Here is a 24,435-nt window from a genome sequence, read left to right as displayed (position 1 = left end):
CTCTTGATAAGGCCCACTCTCAATAGGAAGGTGAATCATAATTGGACAACTAAGGCTACTCACATGTATGTACGTAAAAACAACGCCAACATACACACACAAAGCGCTACAAGAATTGGAGAATTTTTATTAAAAAGAATATTTACCTGCCACTAATTTTTTTAAAAACTGTTAAAACTGTACTTAGTTTCCATAAATACATAAATTAAATTTAAGTTCACAACTATTAATTTATTTAGTTTTGTCTCAGTCATTAACACGTGAACAAAAAACTATATGATTGTAGAATGCAACAATACTAAAGTTCGGAACAAATATAACTTTGCGTTATCAACAAGCAAAGGTCCGACAGGGATGTTAATTTCGTGGAAAATATTTATTGTTATTAACAAGCAAGGAAACAGCCACGTTTCAAGTTTCAGGATTTTTTCCCAGCTATAAATAATAAACCATTCAACCAGGTCACTGAACGTCAAAAAATATTCGTCAGACATCTGTGCAATGATGACGCATTAAACAATACAGTTGCTGGGATACAAGGGATAGCCACGCAGTTGCTATCCACACCGATGAAGTCATCGACGGGCTTTCCCTACTGATAGCATTTCCGAAGCACCATTCAACTCGTGACGTTACCCGGTGAATTGTCGAAACTGAAAACGAGCAACTAAGTCAACGAAAAGATAGTCAAAGACCCTGCTGGTAGAAGGATTTCGCGACACACTGGGCTTCCATTTTGGAAAAAAAATAAAAGTTCCATTCACATTTTTTATTCGACTAGTCTTATGTGATTTGTATTTGTAACCATGGACTACTTAAAGTTTTTATCTAAATACCATATATCTCTCAGGATGAAATTGGTGCTTTCGACTTAGTGATAAACCTCTCAAAGTCAGTATTTCAAGATGAACATGATCAATATTAATAAGATTATTTCTCTCACATCATTTTCGGTACAGCTTAACTTCATCATCATCCAAGTTTCACTACAGAATTGTCGTAAAAAAATAAACTGATGAGAGACTGGGGTTGGGAATGGAAGGAATGGGAAAGGACAGGAGAGAGGGGGATGTCGCCCCCTCCCCTCCCCACTACTGGCGATCCAGTCATGCAATGCATCCTCCTCAACATGCAAGCGGCAGACATCAAGTGTACTTAGTACTAATCTATAATTGGTATTCATATGGGTAGTATTGGGGGCCAGGTAGTTTATTATCAGTTCAGCTGGTAGCCTTGTGGTTTTTGTCTACACCATCCAGCTGTATGTATGTATGCCAATCATACATATTAGGCAACAAACACGCCCTTGCTGGAGTGGATAAGTCCCTGTTTCCTCTGTATCAAACCCAAGGCATAGGTTCGAATCTTGGCCGAGGCACATGCACTTTCCATATATAATACCTGTCGGGGTGCATATTATTCACAAAGTGTAGTGAATTCGACAGTAACTTGAGTATGTGACAAAACTATGTAAACACTTACATACATAGGTACATGCACAAAATGCTGATCTGTTGGGTGTAATTTTCCTGTGGCGTAAGCTTTATACATACATACATACATACATACATACATACATACATACATACATACATACATACATACATATATATATATATATATATATATATATATATATATATATATATACACACATGTACAATGTAACTATATATAACAACAATGATCTCTGTAATAACAACAGACTGTATGTGTATGTATGTGTGTATGTGTGTGTGTGTGTGTGTGTGTATATATATATATATATATATATATATATATATATATATATATATATATATATATATATATATATACACATACTAAACAACAAAAACAGATCTATATATAAACAGTGGACTACATATATATATATATATATATATATATATATATATATATATATATATATATATATATATATATATATATATATATATATATATATATATATATATATATATATATATATATATATATATTATATATCTCACATTCCACGTCCTTGGCATGAACAAATTACGTTACATATGCATAAACATACAGGCAACAATTGCCCATTTTTAAATTCTAAGGTATAGGTTACCTTTTGCTCGTAGCGTGACAAGAGAACAATAGTCTAACCACAGGCACTCGGGTGCAAAATGCAAGTCAAAAGTGTGGCCACTTTTTATGTGCGAAACCAGCGCTGTAACCCTTTATGACCAAGACTACACAAAATAAAATAAAAACCGGGGCAACTCCTAATAAGTAAACTTTCATTAACATTTCGCGTTATTACATATTAGTCAGCGTTTAACTAGTTCTAATCACATGTACATACATTATAAATTATTCTTCCATACGCTGAAAAACATATTAATCACTTTCTCTTATAAGCAGCGTTGTAATCCTTAACAGCTCTTTCCAGCATGTCAAGATCAAACTCATTAATGAAATGGCTCCTTAAGTACTGGATACTACTCTATACACCCATGCGAAAATCTATCTTAGAAATCCATTGTTTCATTTTCACTGATTAAGTGATGCAGTACAATAACGAAACGTGGACTGGGTTAATCTACCCACCTGTAATTAAAATACTAATAAAACGATTAAACATTAAGTACAACGTAGTTCACGTAAATGTCCCGTGAATTATTCACTTCATCACACACTTTAAACACTCAATGCCAACCTTCACTTGCATGTTATATTCATTTAGTAAAGATAAGCCATAATATTAAAAAGACGTATGTACAAAACTATTCCGACTGAGTAACAATATCAGACGCAACTCACAAAAGCAGTAGCTACGAAGTTTTTCAAAACATTCTACGACCTCTAAAAGGGATTTGTTATGAACGGAGAGAGAAGAGAAGGCACTCAGGTCACTTCCCTTTTCCAATAAGGAACCAAGCACAATTTATATTCCATCGAAGTAATTTTCTTTACAACAAATTCTACAGATTAACCATTTGAAACCATGTCTAAGTTTTAAAAGCAACGATCGCTTGAGATATTAAAGAACGGATGGCATAAATGACGCAAGTATACGTCACCAACCTACAGAAATGGAGTGGACTGCACCGACCATTACCGCATTTGCTATTCATTCTCTCTCGACGATTCCATTTATGGTTTCATTTGGAGATGGCGGCGGTCAGGTCATGTAAAGGTATGTAAATAACTGTAGCAGAGGTCCCTCAGTCATCGACTCGGGAAAAAGCAATAAAACAGATTTGCCAAGAAATGTAGGACGACACAATGCGGTAGAGGGAGCATTCATTATACGCAAGCATCCTTCATACACTTTTCCATTTACGTAGCTGGGGAAGCGGGGGGAGAGAAAGGGGAGGTCCACATTTTTAAACCCTCTTTCTTAACTACATACCATAACCCAACAGGATGAAGCAGACAGACGTCTACACAAAAACAGTACGGCAGGAGTTATTTAAGAGTATTTGACAAGAAGAGAGCCAATTGATACACACAAGCAAAACATTGTACAGCTGGAACGACTCATTTACAGATAAATACAGTAATAAGGTATAAGAGCAACTAAAATTACACACACTTCATGTGCATTCCAAAACAAAAGATCCCACTACGATCAATCCAGCATAAAGTTTGCAAGAATTAATGCTGAGAGAGAGAGAGAGAGTACAACGAAAAAAGTCACACCGAAAAACAGTACCAACCACAAAATTCAACCCTTGATGCAACCAGACCATATCAACCCGAAGGTAACCCTCATCCCTCCCTCCCTCTTCCTCCTCACCAACGACATAACCCACTGTCATCAGCTTTCAGCTCTCCTCCATTCAACCCCGCCCATCCATTCAACTCCAATTCGACGGCAACAACAGCTGGGGGTTTTCACAAACCCCCTTTCACCTCTTAATAGGAAGGGAGAAGGGGCAGGGGTGAAGAAAATCGAGGGCAGGCGACAACAATGTATACTTATACGCGAATATTATCCTAATGGCCGAGGAAGTGATAAATTACATGAACAACACAACACACATTACGTGACACGGTAAGAGACGGGAACACAGGTAGGGGACTGAACATTAGGGGAAGGAGGCACAAGTAGGGGACTGAATAGTAAGGAAATTGGACCCGTCCATGAGACAGGGAGGGGACTGGATGCTAAGTTAAGGGGAGCAATGTAAGAGACAGAAATAAAGGGAAGGAGACAGGTAGGGGGCACGATTATATGGGATTGGGATGCAGGAATAAGACACGGCACTTTAGGGAAGGGTACAGGATATTATGGGAAGGGCAACAGTCAAGAGATTGGACACGAAGGGATATTTGTGAAGGAGCGAAGATACAATTACGAAAGGATGGATGAGAAGATGGAAGGGGGATGAAAATACAATGAGAGTATGAACAATGAAAATGAAAAGGCGAAAGCTGAACGATGAGATTAACATTAAAGTGGTACCCATGAAAAATAATATACCATGATTGAACTTTGTAACATCAGTTTGAAATTATATTAAATGTTCAAACTTGATAACCTCAAAGTGCACACACACAGATTGGATGGCAGGTGTGGAGATGATTCAAGGCGTAACGATGGCAATTTAATAAGCAAGAGGGGGAAGGGGGAAGGGCGTCTGAAATGGCAAAGGGAATTAAAGTGGAAAATGAAGGCGTAAACTCATCTCGCGTTACCCTCTCCCGATTTTAATGGGATCCGGAGATAACATAGTAAGTCCACATGTAAAAAATACAGACGTCGCACTCTGGCACACTTGACAAGAACACACACACACATCGAGAAAGAGAGAGAGAGAGAGAGAGAGAGAGAGAGAGAGAGAGAGAGAGAGAGAGAGAGATAAAAAGTAGATCACCCGCACCACTGAGTTAAAAATCTTAGCTCTTACAGGACCGGACGGAAGGGTTTGTTTTTGTACAAGGAATAAAATTTTATTGGAATTTATTTAACAATTTATAGCTTCATAAAAACTTCATAACCGGAGAGTGAAAATATTCAAGACTGGCTAAATTTCTTTTAGGGATGTGCGCAGTGTTCAAAATTTCTTGTCGACTGAAACTTGGGCATTCCCAAGCAGAATTTTTTACGGTTAATGTTTATCTGATTCTTTGCTGGCGGGAACCAGGCAGTGAGAGAAGGCAATGAAATAACCGTGTGTAAAACAAATATGTCCAATCGTCGGGGGTTAATAACAATTCTACATTTCGTCTTGACTGCCAAACCCTAATGTCTGTTTAATCTGCCTTCATTTATGATTATTTGTTTCATATTTCCACAAATCTTGACAAATGTTCATTATGATGGACTTCAGGATTGGATATAACAAGTTGAACATGTATACCACATTATCCGTGTAATTCACACAAGTATCTGATCTACTGGACGAGGAAATTTTGCAATATAATTTTGAATTGCGTTTACAGCACTTCTGTATTTACATAAAGTTAGCTGTAGACCTGATAATCTTAACCACAGAAAAAATAAAAAACAATTCTTTGGTGGAAAATATATATTGTATAAAACTGAGTTTTCCTATCAGGAGATATTAATAGGGCGGAGTATACGCTGCGCTAATTCTGCATAAAGGGTTCCCCGCATAGTACAAAACAGATTACCAAAGCCGATGGAGGTTAAGCGTTATCAATACTAATCAATGCTTTCGATACAACGTAGTATTTCACATCACTTTCACGAGAATTTATCGAGAATATCACAGCAAAACTATTCTAACGAACGAAATAGATGAAATTCTTTATTATTTATAACAGCGTAACCAAAACAATCAGGTTTAATGGAATATTGTGTAGATGGGAAATCTATGTATAGATTTTTTAAAAAGTTCCTCTCATTCTCTCTCTCTCCACACACACAAAATAACTGAAGCACGCAATCTGAAGGTATTGTTAAACCAAATTTTTAGGGAGCATTCAGAAGGGAATGTTGAAGACACTATTACAGCATGGTTCTAGTTTAAGCAGTCAACTCGATAAAATTTGTTCCTAAGCGATGATTAGTAAGAAACCTGCGCTCTTTCGTGCCACGATTTCACACTGCCTAAGCGTGACAGACACTCTAGAACAAGGTTAAGTGCAAATTGACGGAATTCTACCTTTAATCCTAATTTGACCGAAATTCCTTTCACCTTTGAGGAGGAACCGCGATGGCAATATATGTGTGACGGACCAACTGAGACACAGGCAGAGACAGAGACAGATAGACAGACGGATTGACTTTGTATGTATGGAAGAAACACGACCCTGCTAGAAACAAAAGAGCAGCAATACTATTTTGTTCTGTGTTTTATTGTGAAATCTACTATAGGTCCTAACAATAAACAGTGAAGAAATCCCATAAGCAACTTTAACAAAGCTTCATTTATTAAAGATAAAAATATTCTTGATCTTGATAAGTATATAAAATTCCCCAAATTAACTGAAACCTAATGAATACTGTAAAGGCCATTCAAACAGCTACTTATCCATAGAGTCGTTTTCATCCTAAAACATTACCACAGACTAACCTCTTTATACATCAATCCATTTAAACAAACTTCCCCCAACCAATCTGCACCTAAGAAAACAATTCGAGCAAAAACTCAGGTTATATATAAAATATCACGTGTATACGCAAACCAACCCATTATGCTTTTCAACCAATCAGGCTATACCTAGTCCACGAATTCTGTCCCTAACCAACAAATTTCCATACAGCACACCACTGGTATAGATACACTTACGGATTTGCTAACTAATCGACCAAATGGGTTAGAAATTATCTAACCTATTTATACATTGCAGACTACGTGCATCAAAGACTTATCCAAACACTAAGACCCATAACGAACTGGAGGAAGTCAAGCAGGGGGAGGGGGGATATTAACCTACACCTGAGAGATAGGATAAAATGGAAAACACGGGGAGAGGAAGAGGAAAGTGTCAGGAACGGCACTTTATCAAGATAAGGAGTCTATGAGATATAAAGGTCGAGAGAGAGAGTGAGAGAGAGAGAGAGTAAAGGGAAATTATCAGCGAGTGCCACTTCCCCTCTGAGAGCTAAGCACACACTACAGGTCGCTCTCAGTGTTGACACTATCTATACACTGTGCCACACTCGCACTCTTTGTGGGTTGGGTCTCTCTCTCTCTCTCTCTCTCTCTCTCTCTCTCTCTCTCTCTCTCTCTCTCTCTCAGGATAGTTGAGCCTTTCGTTATTTATTATTTTTTGAGTATGCAGTTATGGTAATCTGCTATGTATATAAATAAAATTTACAATACTACTAATTAGATAAAACTAAGATGTCGTTTAAGCGTAAAACGCCTACCTGACCATGTGTTTTATGCATTTAAGTCTAACTTAAGGTAGAATTAACCTTCGAAAACAATCTTTCCGGTAGAAATCTAATAATTTCGGACAATATTTGCTGAAACATCGCGTGTCCCAACCGTAGATTATATCCATTGTTTCTTTTTACTGACCGAACTGAAAATACAATGTGTGGAAATCTCTAATGCCGGTATCTTTTAATCTTCACATTGCAGTTTCCATCTGAAAACATTTTAAACAATCAACTTCCATGACGTGCGCATCACTGCGTGCAATGATTCCTGTATTTTTTTTTAATATTTAAACGTCATCTGTCGGCGTGACGAAAGGTCCAGGGGACCAGGAAGATGCTGCTGATGAATTATCCCATCGTTATTATTGGCACACATTCACGTGGAAAAAATACAAGTGATTGACACCTTAATGAGAAAAAATACACGTGAAAGAAAAGAAAAATAATGCAGTGATATGTTAAGTACGTTACAAAAGATGAATAAAAAAACCTGAAAATATAAAACTAATTCATCGTACCTCAACTATAGGCCACAGCCTTCCAATATCTTAAGCTTCATAAGCAGAAAACGCACACAGAGCAACTGGTCTTCTTTTCCAGAAGACTTACCTTTGTAGTTCAACAGCAAATGTTTCAAAGCACGGAAATCACAGACCATGAAATGACTTCACAATTACCACCTCGCTCATTTCGCACTCGGTCTCCACACTTTGGTATACAAATAACGCATGTCTAGTACTTCCACATTACCTTTGGCCTTACACGTGCCACAATAAAACATAAAATCCTTTGAAAACTAATGGTAAACATAGGGAATAAATCGTCTTCAATTTATGAAACAAAGTTGGCGAAGTAATCCAATTTAGAAGGCACGGGTGGAAGACAAATAATTATAACAAAAAAGCACAAGCAATATATATATATATATATATATATATATATATATATATATATATATATATATATATATATATATATATATATATATATATATATATATATTTATATATATATATATATATATATATATATATATATATATATACATAGAGACAAGGGATATATCTTATATATAATTTCAAAAATATATTTATATATATATATATATTCAGAGACAAGGGATACGTCTTGCGGAAATTTCAAAAGCTTTTTAGACCCACCCATTACCACAGCTGTAAAAAGACGAATAAATATAAAGTACAAAAACCACCAAATATACATATTATATAATAAAATCCACAGAGCTAAAAATGCTAAGAAGATTACCATCTCAAGCAAAGGGAAGAAGACGAATGACTATATGGGGACGCGAAAAGTCCCAAGTAAGTAAAGTATGGTTATACCAGGTAAAGAGGGGTAGCGGTTGTTTAGCTTTGGAACTACTGTTTTTGTGAAAACCAATTCGAAAACAGCAAGTTGAGGGGAGGACGCCGTGTCAGGATTTTAAAACTAAACAATCAAACTACCGCTATCATTCTTTACCTTCTAGTCACTCGTCTTCTTCCCTTTGCTTGAGATGGTAATTTTCTTAGCATTTTACGCTTAGTGGATTTTATTATATATGTATATATATACAACATATATATATATATATATATATATATATATATATATATATTCTCAGAGAAATGAGCTAATATGGCCTCTCACACATTGTACACAAGCAAGGCTTATAGGACAAGCAAAATTATCGGATCTACTCCCATTAATATAATCACAATAATTACGTATAGGACATTTTTGCAGCCTCATGGCAAAGGAGAAACGACTGATATGCTTCGGTCCACACTAAGATACAACATTTCTAAATTACAAAATAACGTTTACTTCCCGCTACAGCATCTCTAAGGTGAACAATTTTTTCATTGCAACATATGTAAATTATTAAAATATCCTTTACCTGATACATGTAATAATGTTTTACGTTGTTTCAACATCTGGGTGCCTGCTAAGTTACGAAGTCTCTAAGCTAAGCAGCATAACTATACAACAACAACGGAAGTCTATATGTCAAGTTGCACAGAAAAATTGTCAAACTATCTCTCCACAATGCAGATACATCGAGTCACGTCTCTGCGTCAAGTCACCACAAAATGCTATAACGTTCATAAATTATCAAGTCTCCCGATTAGGATACGATGACTAAATTTCTTTTTATCTGATCCCATCCAAAAGCGTCTCACGTTTCTGGGACGATTTATCGACACGACGCCAACAAGGGAAGGTACAAGCAGCCAGAAATATTCGTGTATGAGCACATCTGTGATGTTTGTATCGATGCACTATCACTGTATCCTAATACTTAATGATTTGACTTTTTTTCATTAAAGCAATATAAAAAGACCTAATTTTTAACCAGTAATCTTTTACATCTGACTTTTTAGCTCTGTGTGTGTGTGTGTGTGTGTGTGTGTGTGTGTGTGTGTGTGTGTGTGTGTGTGTGTGTGTGTGTGTGTGTGTGTGTTGGCATGTTCTTAACGTATGTTTTCACTAGAAGTTACATGAAAAATGGGAAAAGTTGTCGCATGATACACCACTAAAAAGAGGGAACTTAGGGCAGCCATTTGGCAATGGAGGTGTACACCGCCATCTTATTACCCTGTAATCGAATAACACCAAAGTTTTCGTGAAGAGCATTAGGAGAAACATGCTGCCAAGTGTGTCATTAACACAAAAATCAAAACTTCGTTATTGATGGCGTTCCAGGATTATGCTTCTACTGTACTTATACCTAAACTTGGCAATACCAGCGATGCAAACTTTAAACAAAAACTGATACTGAAAATAATGATGATTATCAACATGGGACGTGGAGAATGATAAAAATCATGATAAAATACTGACAAAAAAAAAAATTTAAGTTGAGTATTATTAAGTTATGACGACCATGATACCGATACTGATGATGTTTATAAACAGATGAATGTGGATCATTAAAAATTTTTATGACCACCGGAAGCAAAAGCATGAAACTAATGATGGTGATTTTAAAAGCAGGAAACGCATGACGGTCGAGACATTATTAAAGATAAGACGACGATAAAGGAGAGAAAGTGGCTCTGGAGTAAGAACTGAAAACGTCTTAATATATTATGAATCGGTTACTATGGTGATCTACATGACGACAACAAAAGCCAAGTGAATGTTATAATAACGGCGTCATATCACATGAACTTACTTTTATTGTTGCGCGGGCGGGCTGCAAAATGATAGGTGTAGTCGAGGTATGGAGAGTGGGCGGGCGCCGTGCCGTGGAAGTAGGCTGAATGATGGCAGCGGCTGGCACGTGGGTGGTTTGAAGAAGGGTGGCATGGGTGGTGTGCGGATGATGCATAGTTGTGGTGGCCGGGGCGGCCTGCAGGAACACATGGTGCAGAATGGGCGTGGCGTATGACACAGCAACTGTCCGAACAACTTCGGCGCCTTCGACGAAGGTGGCCGTGCCCGCCCGATTGTCCACGATGGCAGTGACGCCCTCGCCGCCTACGACTCCATCGCCGCCTTCGACGGTCAATGTCAGCCTGTGGGCGGCGGAGCCCTGAGTGTGCTGGGGTTGGAGGACAGTGGTGGTGCCGTCGGCAGCTTCCAGGACGGTGGCACCGTCTTCCCTGCTGTAGAGGGTAGTGGCACCACTACCTCCCATCACCACCACTTCCCCACTCCCTCCTCCGCCGCCGCCGCCACCGCCTCCTCCTCCTCCTCCTCCTCCTCCTCCCCCCCTCCCCTCCGCCACCACAATCTCCTCTCACCACCACCGGGCCCCCACTCACCGCCAACGTCCCTACTTCGCCTTCATCTTCGTCCTCTCCCTGGTGACGACGAAGGAGGAGGTGGTGACGTGTGAAAGAGGAAGACACTGCTGTTACTGCTGCTGCTGTAGGTGGGGCCTCATCGCCACCCACTCCTCCTCCCCCTCCTCCTCCTCCTCCTTCGCTAACGACTGTCTCGTCCGTTTCTTCTATTTCGACGTCCTCGATTTTGACTTCTTCTACTTTGACTCCATCACTCATCATTGTACTGCAAGAGGAGAAAGAGAAGGAAACTTTACTTTCAAGAGTTCTACATATTCACATACAAACTACATACGAATGAATACGTAAGCACCCAAAAAGCAATTTTTGCTACAAAACTACACAATACCTTCAAACACCAGATGTTTGAAGGGTTTGAGAAAAATTTCAAGCAGCGATACAACAACCATGAAATGTTTGATGAAAGAGAAATGATTAAAATACGAAGAGAATTAATCCAGAACATCAGAATACCAACCGAAAAAGGTCTAATCTTTCACGTCTATTCTCTGAGCTTCAGCTTTTCTTTATTATCCCGTCGCAACTGGCCGTTTCAATTGGCCCTATCATAAATGTTAAATCTGAATCCTTCTATACTATATGATTACCGTACTTCTCAACATTACCAACTGCAAATTTATAAGGAACAGACAATTATAACAACAGCCAATCCTACTCAACACAGAATTCTAAGTGCTCTGTAATTACAGGCATCTGAAGGTTTCAACACCAAGATACAACGAACCCTAACCACTAGAGTAATGCACAAAAATAAATACTTAATCTGTATTCATAACTTCACTCTGATTCAATATGTTAGAGAAAACTCTCTCTCTCTCTCTCTCTGTCGTATGTCTACGTGCCCGCGGGCTGGTTTTACATAATGAAATTTGAACATATAATCATACTTATGTACATAGTTACCAACACAAAAACGATGTAGAACCTATAAAAACCTCATCTTATCGACACATTTTTCCCTATTAAGTTATAACAATTTATTCTTCCATAACTGATACGATCAAAGTTTCCACGTTTCTGTATAAATCCTCTCCCAACTGCACTCACTCTCTCTCTCTCTCACGCGCACACAATATACAAATACAAGTGTTATCACGATTATCTCAAGGTTTATGTGGCTTGTACTCTCCAAAAAAAGGCTAGATCCTCGCGTCATCATTGATTCATCCCGTAAGCAATTTTTGATTCATAATCGGAAAACACCACACTGCTCGAGGGAAGTAAGGGATTCCCACTAATAGCAGAGGCTCAATCGAACTAAAAGCAAAACTTGAGCAACTAAGTTCAAGTAGGCTAATTTAAGCACAACAACACACTGACCTCATTAGATGACACTTGCTTTTCGTCTTCGTGTATGTTTGCATGCACGAAAGTATGAGTATGTTACTTCTCCGTATCAACAGGTACCATTAACACAAATTATAAACACTCTTATGTTGACGTACACATCCTACGCACCTGCTCTTCAACACTAATCCCTAGAAGTTCCTGCACGCCCTTTGCAATGGGTCCACCGTGCATGGATAAGGTACCTAGAATCCTGCAGGGCGGCTAAAGACAAGTAGATCACAATCACACGAAAACACGCATATTACACCTGCATATCCCCGACTTCCAATTCCAGACGCGCTGAATTTCGCGCAATACAATGGAAAAAATACCGGCGGCTCCAGTTTTTGGTGGTATCGTTCATTTGGTTGAGAGCGAAAACACGTGTGGCAGGTGTGTGCAAATGCCAACCCTCTCCTTCTATGTACGTGAATTCGTGTGCGTGTGGAAGGGAGAGCCAACACAAGCTGCTGCTCCTACACTACGAGCGTCCCCCTGTTGCCTGGCAACGTGTAAACATGCTGGCCGAGCCGCACGAGGCTCGAAAGGCCGTGGCACAGCTGCTGCAACCTCCTCGTTTCTCCCGCAAATAAACTTCCATAATGGATGTGTCAGTCCCTCAAAAGGATGCAGCGAGATAGTCCGTAGACCAAGCTGTGTCCTCTATGCAGTTCATAGGGGTTCAAGACCGAATTATCCGATTTCTGGCCCCCCGAAAGTCAAACGAGCGGAGAATCGTCGCAAGCTATTCTGGACCTTGTGGTCAGCAAGAAGGAAGTCGGCGCAGCTGTGAACCACATCTAACCCATAGAGGCGGGATATATGAAAACCGCAAGCGAAGAGCTCTATATGAGTTCCCTAACATAGCCAGTATGATTTATTGATACAAAACTACGATGTTCAGGCACTAAGGGCTGTTTCTGAAGAGATATAATTACTGTAGAAAAATCAAAATGCATTCTAATTTTTACTTCTTAGTTACAAAGACCAAGCCAGTTTTGCCTTTGCATAAAAAACTATATCTCTTATTTACATCAATCTAACCCAAGGTTGCAGCCAAGGAAAAAAAAAACATTCCAGAAGCAACTTGATTTCGTCGGCGCTGACAACTTTCACTGTAACTTCATAAAAATGTCGACCAGCTAACCCAGACTGTATTCAAATGAACATATTTGGCTAAAAAATTCTTATGACATCTCTCCTAGTTCAAGGACTATATTAATACTTGTACCAACACCAGAACAATAAAACTTTGCCATGCATTCTCTCGAAATATATATATATATATATATATATATATATATATATATATATATATATATATATATATATATATATATATATATATATATATATATATATATATATATATATATATATATATATATACACGATTTGCAAGATGCAGAATAACCCACGTAAAAGAAAGAATTCTTCGACCTAATGACGGAATTTCAAACTTCCTTGACAATAAAAAAGAAATTACCATCACCTTCCCTTTAAACTTATGACGAAGAGAAACTTTCTTTCGACTTGTAAGAGCAACGGAGCTACGTAACTATGTCCATTACTCTAACAAAGGAGGTCAACTTCATATGCAACTATAACCTCTATCATGCAAGTCCCAACTTTCTACATCGGATTTTAACTCCCAGTCAGGATGATACCACCGATCTCTCTCTCTCTCTCTCTCTCTCTCTCTCTCTCTCTCTCTCTCTCTTAAACACACACATACAGCTATCACTGGACAAAAAAACCTGTTTAGAATGACCGTTGAGCTTTTGAGAATACTTCAACCGAACAGTTAACCTGATATATCCTGCGAGTACATAAAGGATCAATCATTATAGGTGCCTTCTAAATTCTCCCCAACACCACCACCGCCGTTCTCTCTCTCTCTATACATTCGGGGAGCATTGTTGTAGCGCTCCGCTCAGAAAACGAGTGACCAGCGCTCGATTTCAGAACCAGAGGAGCGATCCCCAGCACACTGGGGTGAGACATCGTTAGAATTTCTCTCTCTCTCTCTCTCTCTCTCTCTCTCTCTCTCTCTCTCTCTCTCTCTCTCTCTCTCTGTGTGTTTTCTGTGAGCTGGCAAAATGGCAGCTCACAAAAAAGCAACCCTCGGGAAGACACCTCAACATTCCACACAATTTTGAAATAAAAAATAAATTTATCCGTACATCAACGCCAATGACTAGCCTATATTAGGTCTGTGCTAGGTTAATACCTTGCCTACATAACCCCAGTCCTACTGAATTCTTCAACAAAACTACTTTTTACTCTAGTTACAAGACAGCATTATAATGATACTTGTGGAACAGCATAATGATGATACTAGCGGACTAACCAGACAAATTTCATGAAACACTTACTTTTCTTGTAACATCAAAGGGCGGCACATACAAGTAAAATTACACGAATGAAAATACTAATATTGTGAAATGAGGTAGAACTGCAGATTCATTGAATAGGATCTCTTTGGGGAAGTTCCACGCTTACAAAACAGACATGTTTAGGTCAAGTAATATAATACTGCAGGGGCAATTGTAGAATAATCAGCAGTTATTACAAAGAAATCCGCTGGGGGATCCTTCAGTAATGCAATGGTCTTTCCACACTTCAGAGGCTACACCCTAGGCACAACTGCCCTCATTTTCTTACACTTCTCAACTAACGTTTTACGTACATACTTACAGATTTAGACGATAAATTACGTTATTTTCCACTGGCTTAACGCTTACTTTTCTTCGCTCTCTTTTCCAATTTTTCACATAAGAGCAGTCTTTTTCTGTGAGCGCTCCCCAGATTATTTCAGGTGAATGTCAGCCTTACTCAATATGTCACCTTATTTCTTACTTCCCAGACAAAAAAACTATCGTCAAGTTTTAAAGAAAGCAGGGGTTTTTCGTGGACTTCACGAAAAAAAAAATGTAAAAATCAAAATCATGTAAATCGCCTATTCTTAAACTGGCCGAAAGCTTTACTATGAGAGAGAGCAATCCTCGTCACCTACCAGAAAATAAATTGACGAAGAGTAACAGCCCATATAGCAATGAATGAAGCAAAAAGGGCAGGCAACGAATGCAAGCTATATACGAAGCCCATAACCAAGGAATGAGGATGGAAGAGCAAAGACACTCCCGCCATAATTACTAATGCCACCGCCTCTGCTTCGTCAGACAGACAGACAGACAGACAGACGGAAGGCAGTGAAAAATTAAACCAAGGGTTAAAACCCTGAATGAACAAGGTCAGACTTTGAGAGAGAGAGAGAGAGAGAGAGAGAGAGAGAGAGAGAGAGAGAGAGAGAGAGAGAGAGAGAGAGAGAGATATGGGTATTGAACGGGCGGCGTGTCGCCCTCATTATTATGAATAATTACTCACGATCGGACTCACGACGCCGGACAGATGTGTCATCACAGGGGTTATATCGTTTCCACGAACGCGTTATTATTATCTTCTCTGCCTGTCGGGGGGGACGAAATGACAGCATGATAAGAGTTCGATTATTCTGAAAGACTGGCAATGACCCCTTGCGAACACGGGCCACATCATTAAAATTCATGGTTATGTACCCGCTCCATCCATAATGACTTTTTATTTTCTATTTTAGTGCCTTAATTACACCGTATTTCCCCCTGGGGAATGTAGCAATGAGCAATGAATGGAATAAATGTGGCCTTGATCCTTCAAGCAGTATTCATTAATTCAAATTGCGTCTCCCACAGTCGTTGTGACTATAAATGCCCAATGGCAATTTTCTAAGAGCAAAGGAACAACTTCCGCGAAATGCTCTTTTATTTCCTAATTAAGTGCAGGTACTCAGAATGTAAATTGGTTGTGAACGTTTTTTTTCCCGAACATTAGTCAGATGTGTTTTATTTCCATACATACCAATCACACATTGTGTTCTCACTGGAACTGTTTGCACTTGAAATTATTCTTAGATAATCAATTTGGAATAACCTCTATGAGATTAATGCATTAGCAAATAGCACTAACTGAAAGAGAATCATAGTGAGGTACCAATCCATCACCAACAATGAGTCCCGAACTAAGCGATGTTGAATTCACTTGAGCATATGGAAATTTTCCTAACTGATAAAATTGCAATTAAGACGGTATGAAGTCTATGAAACATACCGTATACATGATTATTATACATTAGCACGAACCGATAACACCTTAGTGTCAAGCATTACACAAGTATGTGGTGTCAAAGTTTACACATACGTATACACATGGAAAATTAAACTACCTTGAATAGGTTACGAGCGCAGTTAATAACAACAATAACTACCACACATAGGCGCAACGGAGGAAATGGCGCTGTGTGTAAAATTTGTTTAATGATCTCTGGCGGCGGAACATCAACTATTATATTCCAAAAGATTACGGATGGACAAATTTACTGGGTTAAGCTTCTATTTCTTTATATAACTGGGCGCTTAGGTAAGTGTTGTTTCTACATACACTACAGACTGCACATAGTTCTTGTGAGAGCATGAAATAGATGGATAGAAGCAAAACTTGCTCGAACTGTCGTTCCATTTATCCACTTGCAAACAATGGAAATGTAAAATTTGATCTGACACCAAAAGAGATGATGATCATTACACAAAGAATAAACAGCGGAATGCAAATAAAACGTAGGTCTTTTAATAATAATGTTAATAATATTAATAACCTTGTAAGATTTCATTATCAAAATTTAATGAGGAAACGAACCGATCCTCAGCAAATCTTTTAAAAAATATCAAAAGAAAAACTATTCATAGATTTCTTTAAAGCAAATCAAGCTAAGCCTTGTCCCCCAACTTAATCTGGATTTTGGGCGAGCGAGAAAACCTCAAGGAACATTTCTTGGAAATCTGCCAATGAATTATTTCGTAAGATATATGTCACCAGTATAATTAAAACAATTAACTTTTGAAGGAACGTTTTTATAAAAAAAAAAAATGTGGCATTTTTTCAACTTTCCTTAGGTTTCTGAGAAAAACCCACTTTTCATTAACCATTTAAAAATGACTCATCCACATAATTTAATGGACTTGCATTTAAATGAAGAAAAAACCCTCCTCGATAATATTCATGAAAACTGTTCCCTGATTTACATAGTTACATGTTATCGGTTCGTGCTAGTGTATAATAATACGGTATGTTTCATAGACATCACATACCGTCTTAATTGCAATATACATATAACTAATTTACAGTTATATGTAAAGGATTGGTCCTTGGTCTATAGCGTATCTTAGAAAAAAATTGCATATCTGGTCATTAATATTTTGCGCAATACGGTATGACTGACAAGGAATGGTGAATACATCTCCAAGATATGACTAACACTACTACTGCTACAGCTGAAAAACAAAAACCATGGCAAGACAATACTTAGTTTGTCAAAGACCTTTCAGAGTAAAGAGCGATTAATAGGGAATAAAATAAGCTAATAAATCATCTGGGCATATTTAAACAAGGACAAACCTCATACCGAGTTAAATGATCAAGTGCTAATTTACCTGAAATCAAAGAGTGACTTGTACGTTTGGTTGAACTGCGCTTCAACTTCAAGGGAACACTGTAAAAATCTAAAGATTAGAGTACTTCAATTCCTTTCTTAGTAACAGTACTTCAATTCACTTCTTAGTAACAAACTCATTAGAGTAAAAGATCTGAGCAAAAGACTAGGGTGACAAATTAGACATCAATATAAGTATCTATGAAAGTTAACCGGGATAAGTAAGACTTAATAATGTATTGTCTTTAGTTGCGGTAGTAATGTAAAAATGCATCGACTGCATTAAGAAATATAAAGTTTATCCGTAAAATCCGCAAGCAAAACCATTTAAAAAGAGCCAATCCACATGGACAAACATGAAAAACAGCCTCATATAAACAACATCCACTAAATCAGCTTTACTCAGATTACATCTCAAAATTCACCCTCAAATGAACATTTTTTTACTTCTGTTCGGTATATCACACCACCTAATCATGACAACGGAAATTTCTCTATGATTTTAAAATGTTCCTTAAACAGGAGAAAAGCATAAAAGATAATAGCAAATATATCAGCGAAGCTCATTATCCTTCAAAAAAAAAAAAATAAATAAATAAATAAAATAGAGGTCACGGCGGACTGAGACAATGAAATATATGACATTAAACTGCCGACGTAGATTCTGATGGCTCTATTCGTATTTCACAAGCTTCAATCGCTCTTCTCAATTTTCTACTTGTGTCGACACCGCCAGTTAGGATTTTTCTTGTTGCAGTCATAAATACAAATTAACAACGTAACCGGCACGAATCGCAGTTGGCAATGAAATTCACTTCTCTCCGGGGACGCACAAACACAGGAAGATTTACAGAGGCAATACAGGTAAGGGGAACTGTCATAATACCGCTGGGCTTGTTCCCCTACACCTGGGGGCCAATTAGCGACACGTTCACCCGCACCTGACACGTGCCACGTAATGGTCCACCACACTAAAACACTTCGCCTTTCGACGCTAAATCAATTCGATCCGCAGTAAACCTTTGCTCAATGTGTATAATTAACAAAAGGGGCTCTTAGTTTTTCCCTCTAATCTGTTCTCCGATACTTACAATGGAAAAAATTAAGAATAATTGACGGGAGTAACCAAATGGAAGACTCATTTAAGGATATCTATTGTGTCTGTGCTCAGGAAAGCATGCCCAGAGAGAGAGAGAGAGAGAGAGAGAGAGAGAGAGAGAGAGAGAGAGAGAGAGAGAGAGAGAGAGAGAGAGAGAGAGAATCAGGTGTCTACATTCCATCTGGTTATATGCATCTAACTATTCACATATCTGAATTTTGGATTGGTGTTAATTAAGAAAGTCTCCACAGAAGGACTACACACTTTTCAACATTTGAATAACAACATTTGGGCAGTTTGAGGATTTTAAATATATCAGGTGATTTATTAATCTATTTTATTACGGTCTGGGAGATATATTTTCCTTGATTACATTCAACTGATTCAAGGCATACTATTTTCCTCAAGTATATTGTGATCTTAAAATATGTTCTTTATCTTAATTATCTGGTTAGATTCCATTGCTAGGTAGCTAGAGTTACTATTTAATCTTCTTCTAATCCTGTCAATATTTTTATCCTGCAAATTATGGATGCATCTCTTAATATGAGAGTGGACCTTTTATATAAATTTGAAATGGCGAATTTTCGATTTTTTTTTATGTCATGAGTCTGATGGTTATTCTTGTATAATTCTTCTATAAATATTTTATAAAATGATTAGTTTTAAGAACACAGACCACACTGTCTTCTATTATCGCACATCGTTTTTGTGACAGAGAACCCTTATTTTTCTGCGCAAATACTGATTGGAATAACATGTACAGTTGATACGAAATAATGCTTAATGCTGTTGTTACCAAGGTCCTTTGATTATATAACTACTACATATATATACATAAATTTATATTACATATATATAAATATATGTATATATATTTATTTGTGTCGCAATAAATAAATGACCTGGCATCTATAGATAAATGATCACAAAGAAACATTCTAACAGTCATGGTAACGTTCTGGCGCAAAGGACAGGGCAGATGATTAGACAAGGATATAAAAACCGATCTGGAATATAAAAACTGAAGCCAGTCATAAAGTGAAAAACTGATAGATCAGAAAATCTGCTGCAAAATAAAAGAAAACAATCCAGTGGAAAAACACAACATACGTGCGAGTTTATGAATATGCATTTAACTGCAACGGTCGACATGAGCGTATAAACAAACCCATCACGTTACATCCATGTTCGCTTTTTATACATTGAGAATTGCATTCTGAAATCGAGCGAACAAGTCCAAATACCCAAATTCGAACATGCATTCACACATTTGCACCAAACAATTTACCAAACTGGGAACATCAACCGGTAATCGGCTTGAGCACCACAAAACTACAGGTAAATCAATACAGAGATAATTAATAACAACGGACCATGGAAACTTTACCACGCATAAGCGATATCATTAGTCATACGTAACAAATGCCCAAAGAAGCAAAAGATGTAGTGAAAGGCAACTTTTTAATATATTTCTCCAATATAATAACTAATGACCAGCTATATATATATATATATATATATATATATATATATATGTGTATATATATAGTGTGTGTGTGTGTGTGTGTGTGTGTGTGTGTGTGTGTGTGTGTGTGTGTGTGTGTGTGTGTGTGTGTGTGTGTAATAAATTTCAATCGTCGAGGAAGTATGAACTCGTATTTAAGATGCTTTGAGTCAAGAACCAGAACTACAAGCGTGCACCCGCGCAAATGGTACCAAGGAGCGCAACCACTTTAACAAGAGCTAACGAAATGCCCCTCTTAATATAAATAGTTAGTAGGGTATGCAGCCCTGTTTGTACGTGGAGGCATATAATATCATGGATACATTTATTGAATACGAGGTTAATTAGGTCGTACCCGACTCCTAATGATATGGAATATTAATCTTCTCCGAAGTGGGTCCTATAAATATTTTATATTCTAATTAGGGCTAGCATGAACTATGACACAGTCGAGCATGAAAAATTGATGAATTTTGAAACCATAATGACTACTAAAACCAATGTGATTCATCCCTGTGATTTGGCGAGATTCATATCCTTTGTGTATGATGTTTATTATAATAAAGAGGAAAACAGTAGAAAACTATATCGAAAGAGAGAGAATTATAAGACCATTTGATAGTGAAGGGAAGAAATGTCGAAGCTACGATAAGATGCATGAAGAGAAAACAGATCAGAGGCGTAAGCCACTTCAATGCTTCACAAGTACTTTGCAAAAGAGGGAAATCACATCATTTGTAATTTACAGGAAAGGAGTAAAAACGAATATTAAAATAGGCTATTGAAAAATCTACATAAAATTCCATAACATTACCACTTATTTTTAAATGTAAAATAATGGTTCATAGGCTGAACGTTTTCACAACCTGCTACTTAAACCGTCTTGCATTTACTGGTTTACATGAGGAAAATGTGAACTGCTCAAATTACAATGTAAAAGTTGATTTTAGCTTTGTTTGAAAAATTTTGCTTCTCGCAAATTAGACTTTATACATATATCAGTACGTCTCTCTCTCTCTCTCCTCTCTCTCTCTCTCTCTCTCTCTCTCTCTCTCTCTCTCATATACATCCATACATACACACACATAATATACCAGTGCTTATGTACCTACATGTGTATGTATATATATGTATGTATATATATATATATATATATATATATATATATATATATATATATATATATATATATATATATATATATATATATATATATATTATATATATATATATATATATATATATATATATATATTATATATATATATATATAATATATATATATATATATATATATATATATATATATATATATATATATATATATATATATATATATATATATATAATTTACATTATGAAACACTTATTGGTAGGATATACGACGATTCTAAAACAAATCCCACCACAAAATAACAAGCTGAACCTTTATTCCATGACATAAAACAGCTTGTACTCACAAAATAAAAAGCCTTCTTCAATAACGAACACCTCTTGTCCTTCAATTCCCAAACACTAAATGGGGTCTATCGCCGGGAAAATACGGGAGACAGAAGAAAGGCCCAGAGGACAAACAATACTTGGACTGATGTCCCTTCAAAAAAATCCATTCACCGACAGTCGCTTTCAATGCGTGTTCGAATGCCGGGTAAACGAACAGATGGCCGTTCAATCAAAGTGTTTGTTTAACAAATAAGTCTGGTTGGAGTAGAACTCCGCGTTGATGATGTTATGGTAATTGCGTGTGCAACGCCTAACAAAACACCATGACAGAAAAAACAACGTGCTTGTTTTGCCGCGTCGACAACGTTTATGTATGTATGTATGTATGTAGGCTGTGTATGTTCGTATGTATGTTACATACGTAGGCTACGTATGTAATGTACGTAGGCTACGTATACACTATATATATGTCGACTACAACACATCTTCACATGTGAATGGTAATACGACGCTTGGAGTGTCTACGGAAGCTAGGCTGGAATGTATGACAGAATAAATCAAGAAAGGCGGAGGCTGCATAGATGAACTGTTCACGTAATACATATGGAAAAACTCACAGGAAGTGAAATATTTGGTGCGTAGTATAAAAAAAAATGGTGAAAGAATGGATCAGTGCGTTTCAAGGTGGTCTGGTCATGTGGAAAGAATGGTATATTAATTTAAATTTAGTCTCCAGTATATTGTTACCATTAATTCATCAGCAATACACTGATGGATTTCGCGCTCACGTCACAGCACCTGTACATACAGATAATCAATAAAAACTCACGTAATCCTTCGGAGGGGAAATGACATATGCTCACCCATTCAAAGGGGGAAAAGTATAGACGAAGACGGCGCGGGAGAGGGGAAGTTGGGGAGGCCATTGCATGCGGTGAGATGTGCAGTGTTGCTGAGTGAATAATGAAGGACTACAGACTTAAGCATGTGAAAATGCCAAAGTGCATGATAACTCACGGCACTTCTCAAGCACGAACACAAGTCCGAAAGCAAGGAGCAACAAATGCTTGCGTGCGAAAAAGGGGAACAAAATATTTGCTGTCGGCGCACCGCTGGGGATCAATTAGCGCCTCAACAACTGTCAAAAGAGAAGCGTTTAGATTATCTCAGCGTTCTTTCTTAAATATCTCATTTAATTACCATGCCCTGGTAACATAAAAAAAATAATTGGATTTTATGGGGAAAAACTGATGTAAAATCTCTTGTAAGGGCTGCGCTTTTTCCCTCTTATCGTCTCTTATTCCCGCAATTTCACATAAAATCACAGAATAATAATATAAACAAAAATTTACTCGTAAATCTGCAAATTTATAAGGATTATATAAACTGTATATATATACACATGAAGACACAAAAACACCTCCCCTACATCGCATTACGGTATTAATCATATCGAGGAACTTCCTTCCACCGTATTGTACGACTACTTTCATGCTAAAAGTGGTCCTAACGACTCGGCACATGTAAGTGAAAGGATTACATCCCGAGCCACGTGCTCGGGATTCAGTCAGTAATGAATTAATCAATCAATCTCATCTGCATTGCAAGCTAATCTCTCCAGGTAGCAAATGAATCGAATCAATCCCAAGTTTAATCAGAATGTGCGTGGAATTAATCCGGATCACATCCGTATGGAGAAAAAGGATTACGAAGGAAAAGGTTTACACAGCATAATCTCATATTAATATCTATACTCAACAGATTTCACTTTATTTTAATGTGTGCATTATGATCCACAGGAAACACAGCAAACGATTCAATGGTAATATTTAAAAAATGGGGCAAAACAGTCTCTTATGTAATATAATAAAAATATTTACGACAAACATTTTGTAATACCTTGACCTATAACCTCAGTGAAACTTGAAACTTGAATTTCACCAAGATCTCATTTGGATTCATTTCATCGCGCACTTACGACATTCTTACTTTTTCTGATCTTCCATTAAAACAAAAAATTCTTTAAGTTGCAAATACATGTCTGAAATACAGATTACCTAAGAGAATGAAAGAACAGCTAATAAAAGCTACTAACAATCTTTAACATTGTAATTGTCTTCAACAGAAAAATGCAAGGAAGAGGCATCTTACACGCAAATATGTTTATCAAGTTTGTGGGAGAGAATATTACAGCTTCGTAAGACAGATGGCATCCATATCTCTTTCAACTTTCTGTCAACCATGCCGGGGCCAGCCTCTCTCACTTCTGCCCCTAAATAAGGTAGGGTACCGTGGTCCAAACTCTGGGTACACACAAGGTCGACAAACATTTTCAAGGATACTTACACTAAAATCTTAATCTACGTCTACAAAGGTTAGGGGCTATAGAAAGTAAAATAA

At 37.4% G+C, this 24,435-nt stretch overlaps 1 protein-coding gene across 8 annotated transcripts in view; it reads right to left on the bottom strand.

Moving 5' to 3' along the window:
* Nucleotides 1-24,435, bottom strand: part of CHES-1-like (Checkpoint suppressor 1-like) — a 176,249-nt gene that overhangs the window by 45,815 nt on the left and 105,999 nt on the right. For all 8 annotated transcript variants that reach the window (XM_067084521.1, XM_067084513.1, XM_067084520.1 and 5 more), the window contains one exon: nucleotides 10,500-11,338. In XM_067084521.1, coding sequence (XP_066940622.1) covers nucleotides 10,500-10,964 — 465 coding nt within the window. In that variant the 5' untranslated portion in view covers nucleotides 10,965-11,338. The remainder of the gene's footprint in view (nucleotides 1-10,499; nucleotides 11,339-24,435) is intronic.

This window comes from Macrobrachium rosenbergii, chromosome 41 (genome assembly GCF_040412425.1).
Source record: "Macrobrachium rosenbergii isolate ZJJX-2024 chromosome 41, ASM4041242v1, whole genome shotgun sequence".
Lineage (NCBI taxonomy): Eukaryota > Metazoa > Arthropoda > Malacostraca > Decapoda > Palaemonidae > Macrobrachium > Macrobrachium rosenbergii.
Note: the sequence above shows the minus strand (reverse complement) of the source record. Positions and strands in the feature narration are given on the sequence as shown.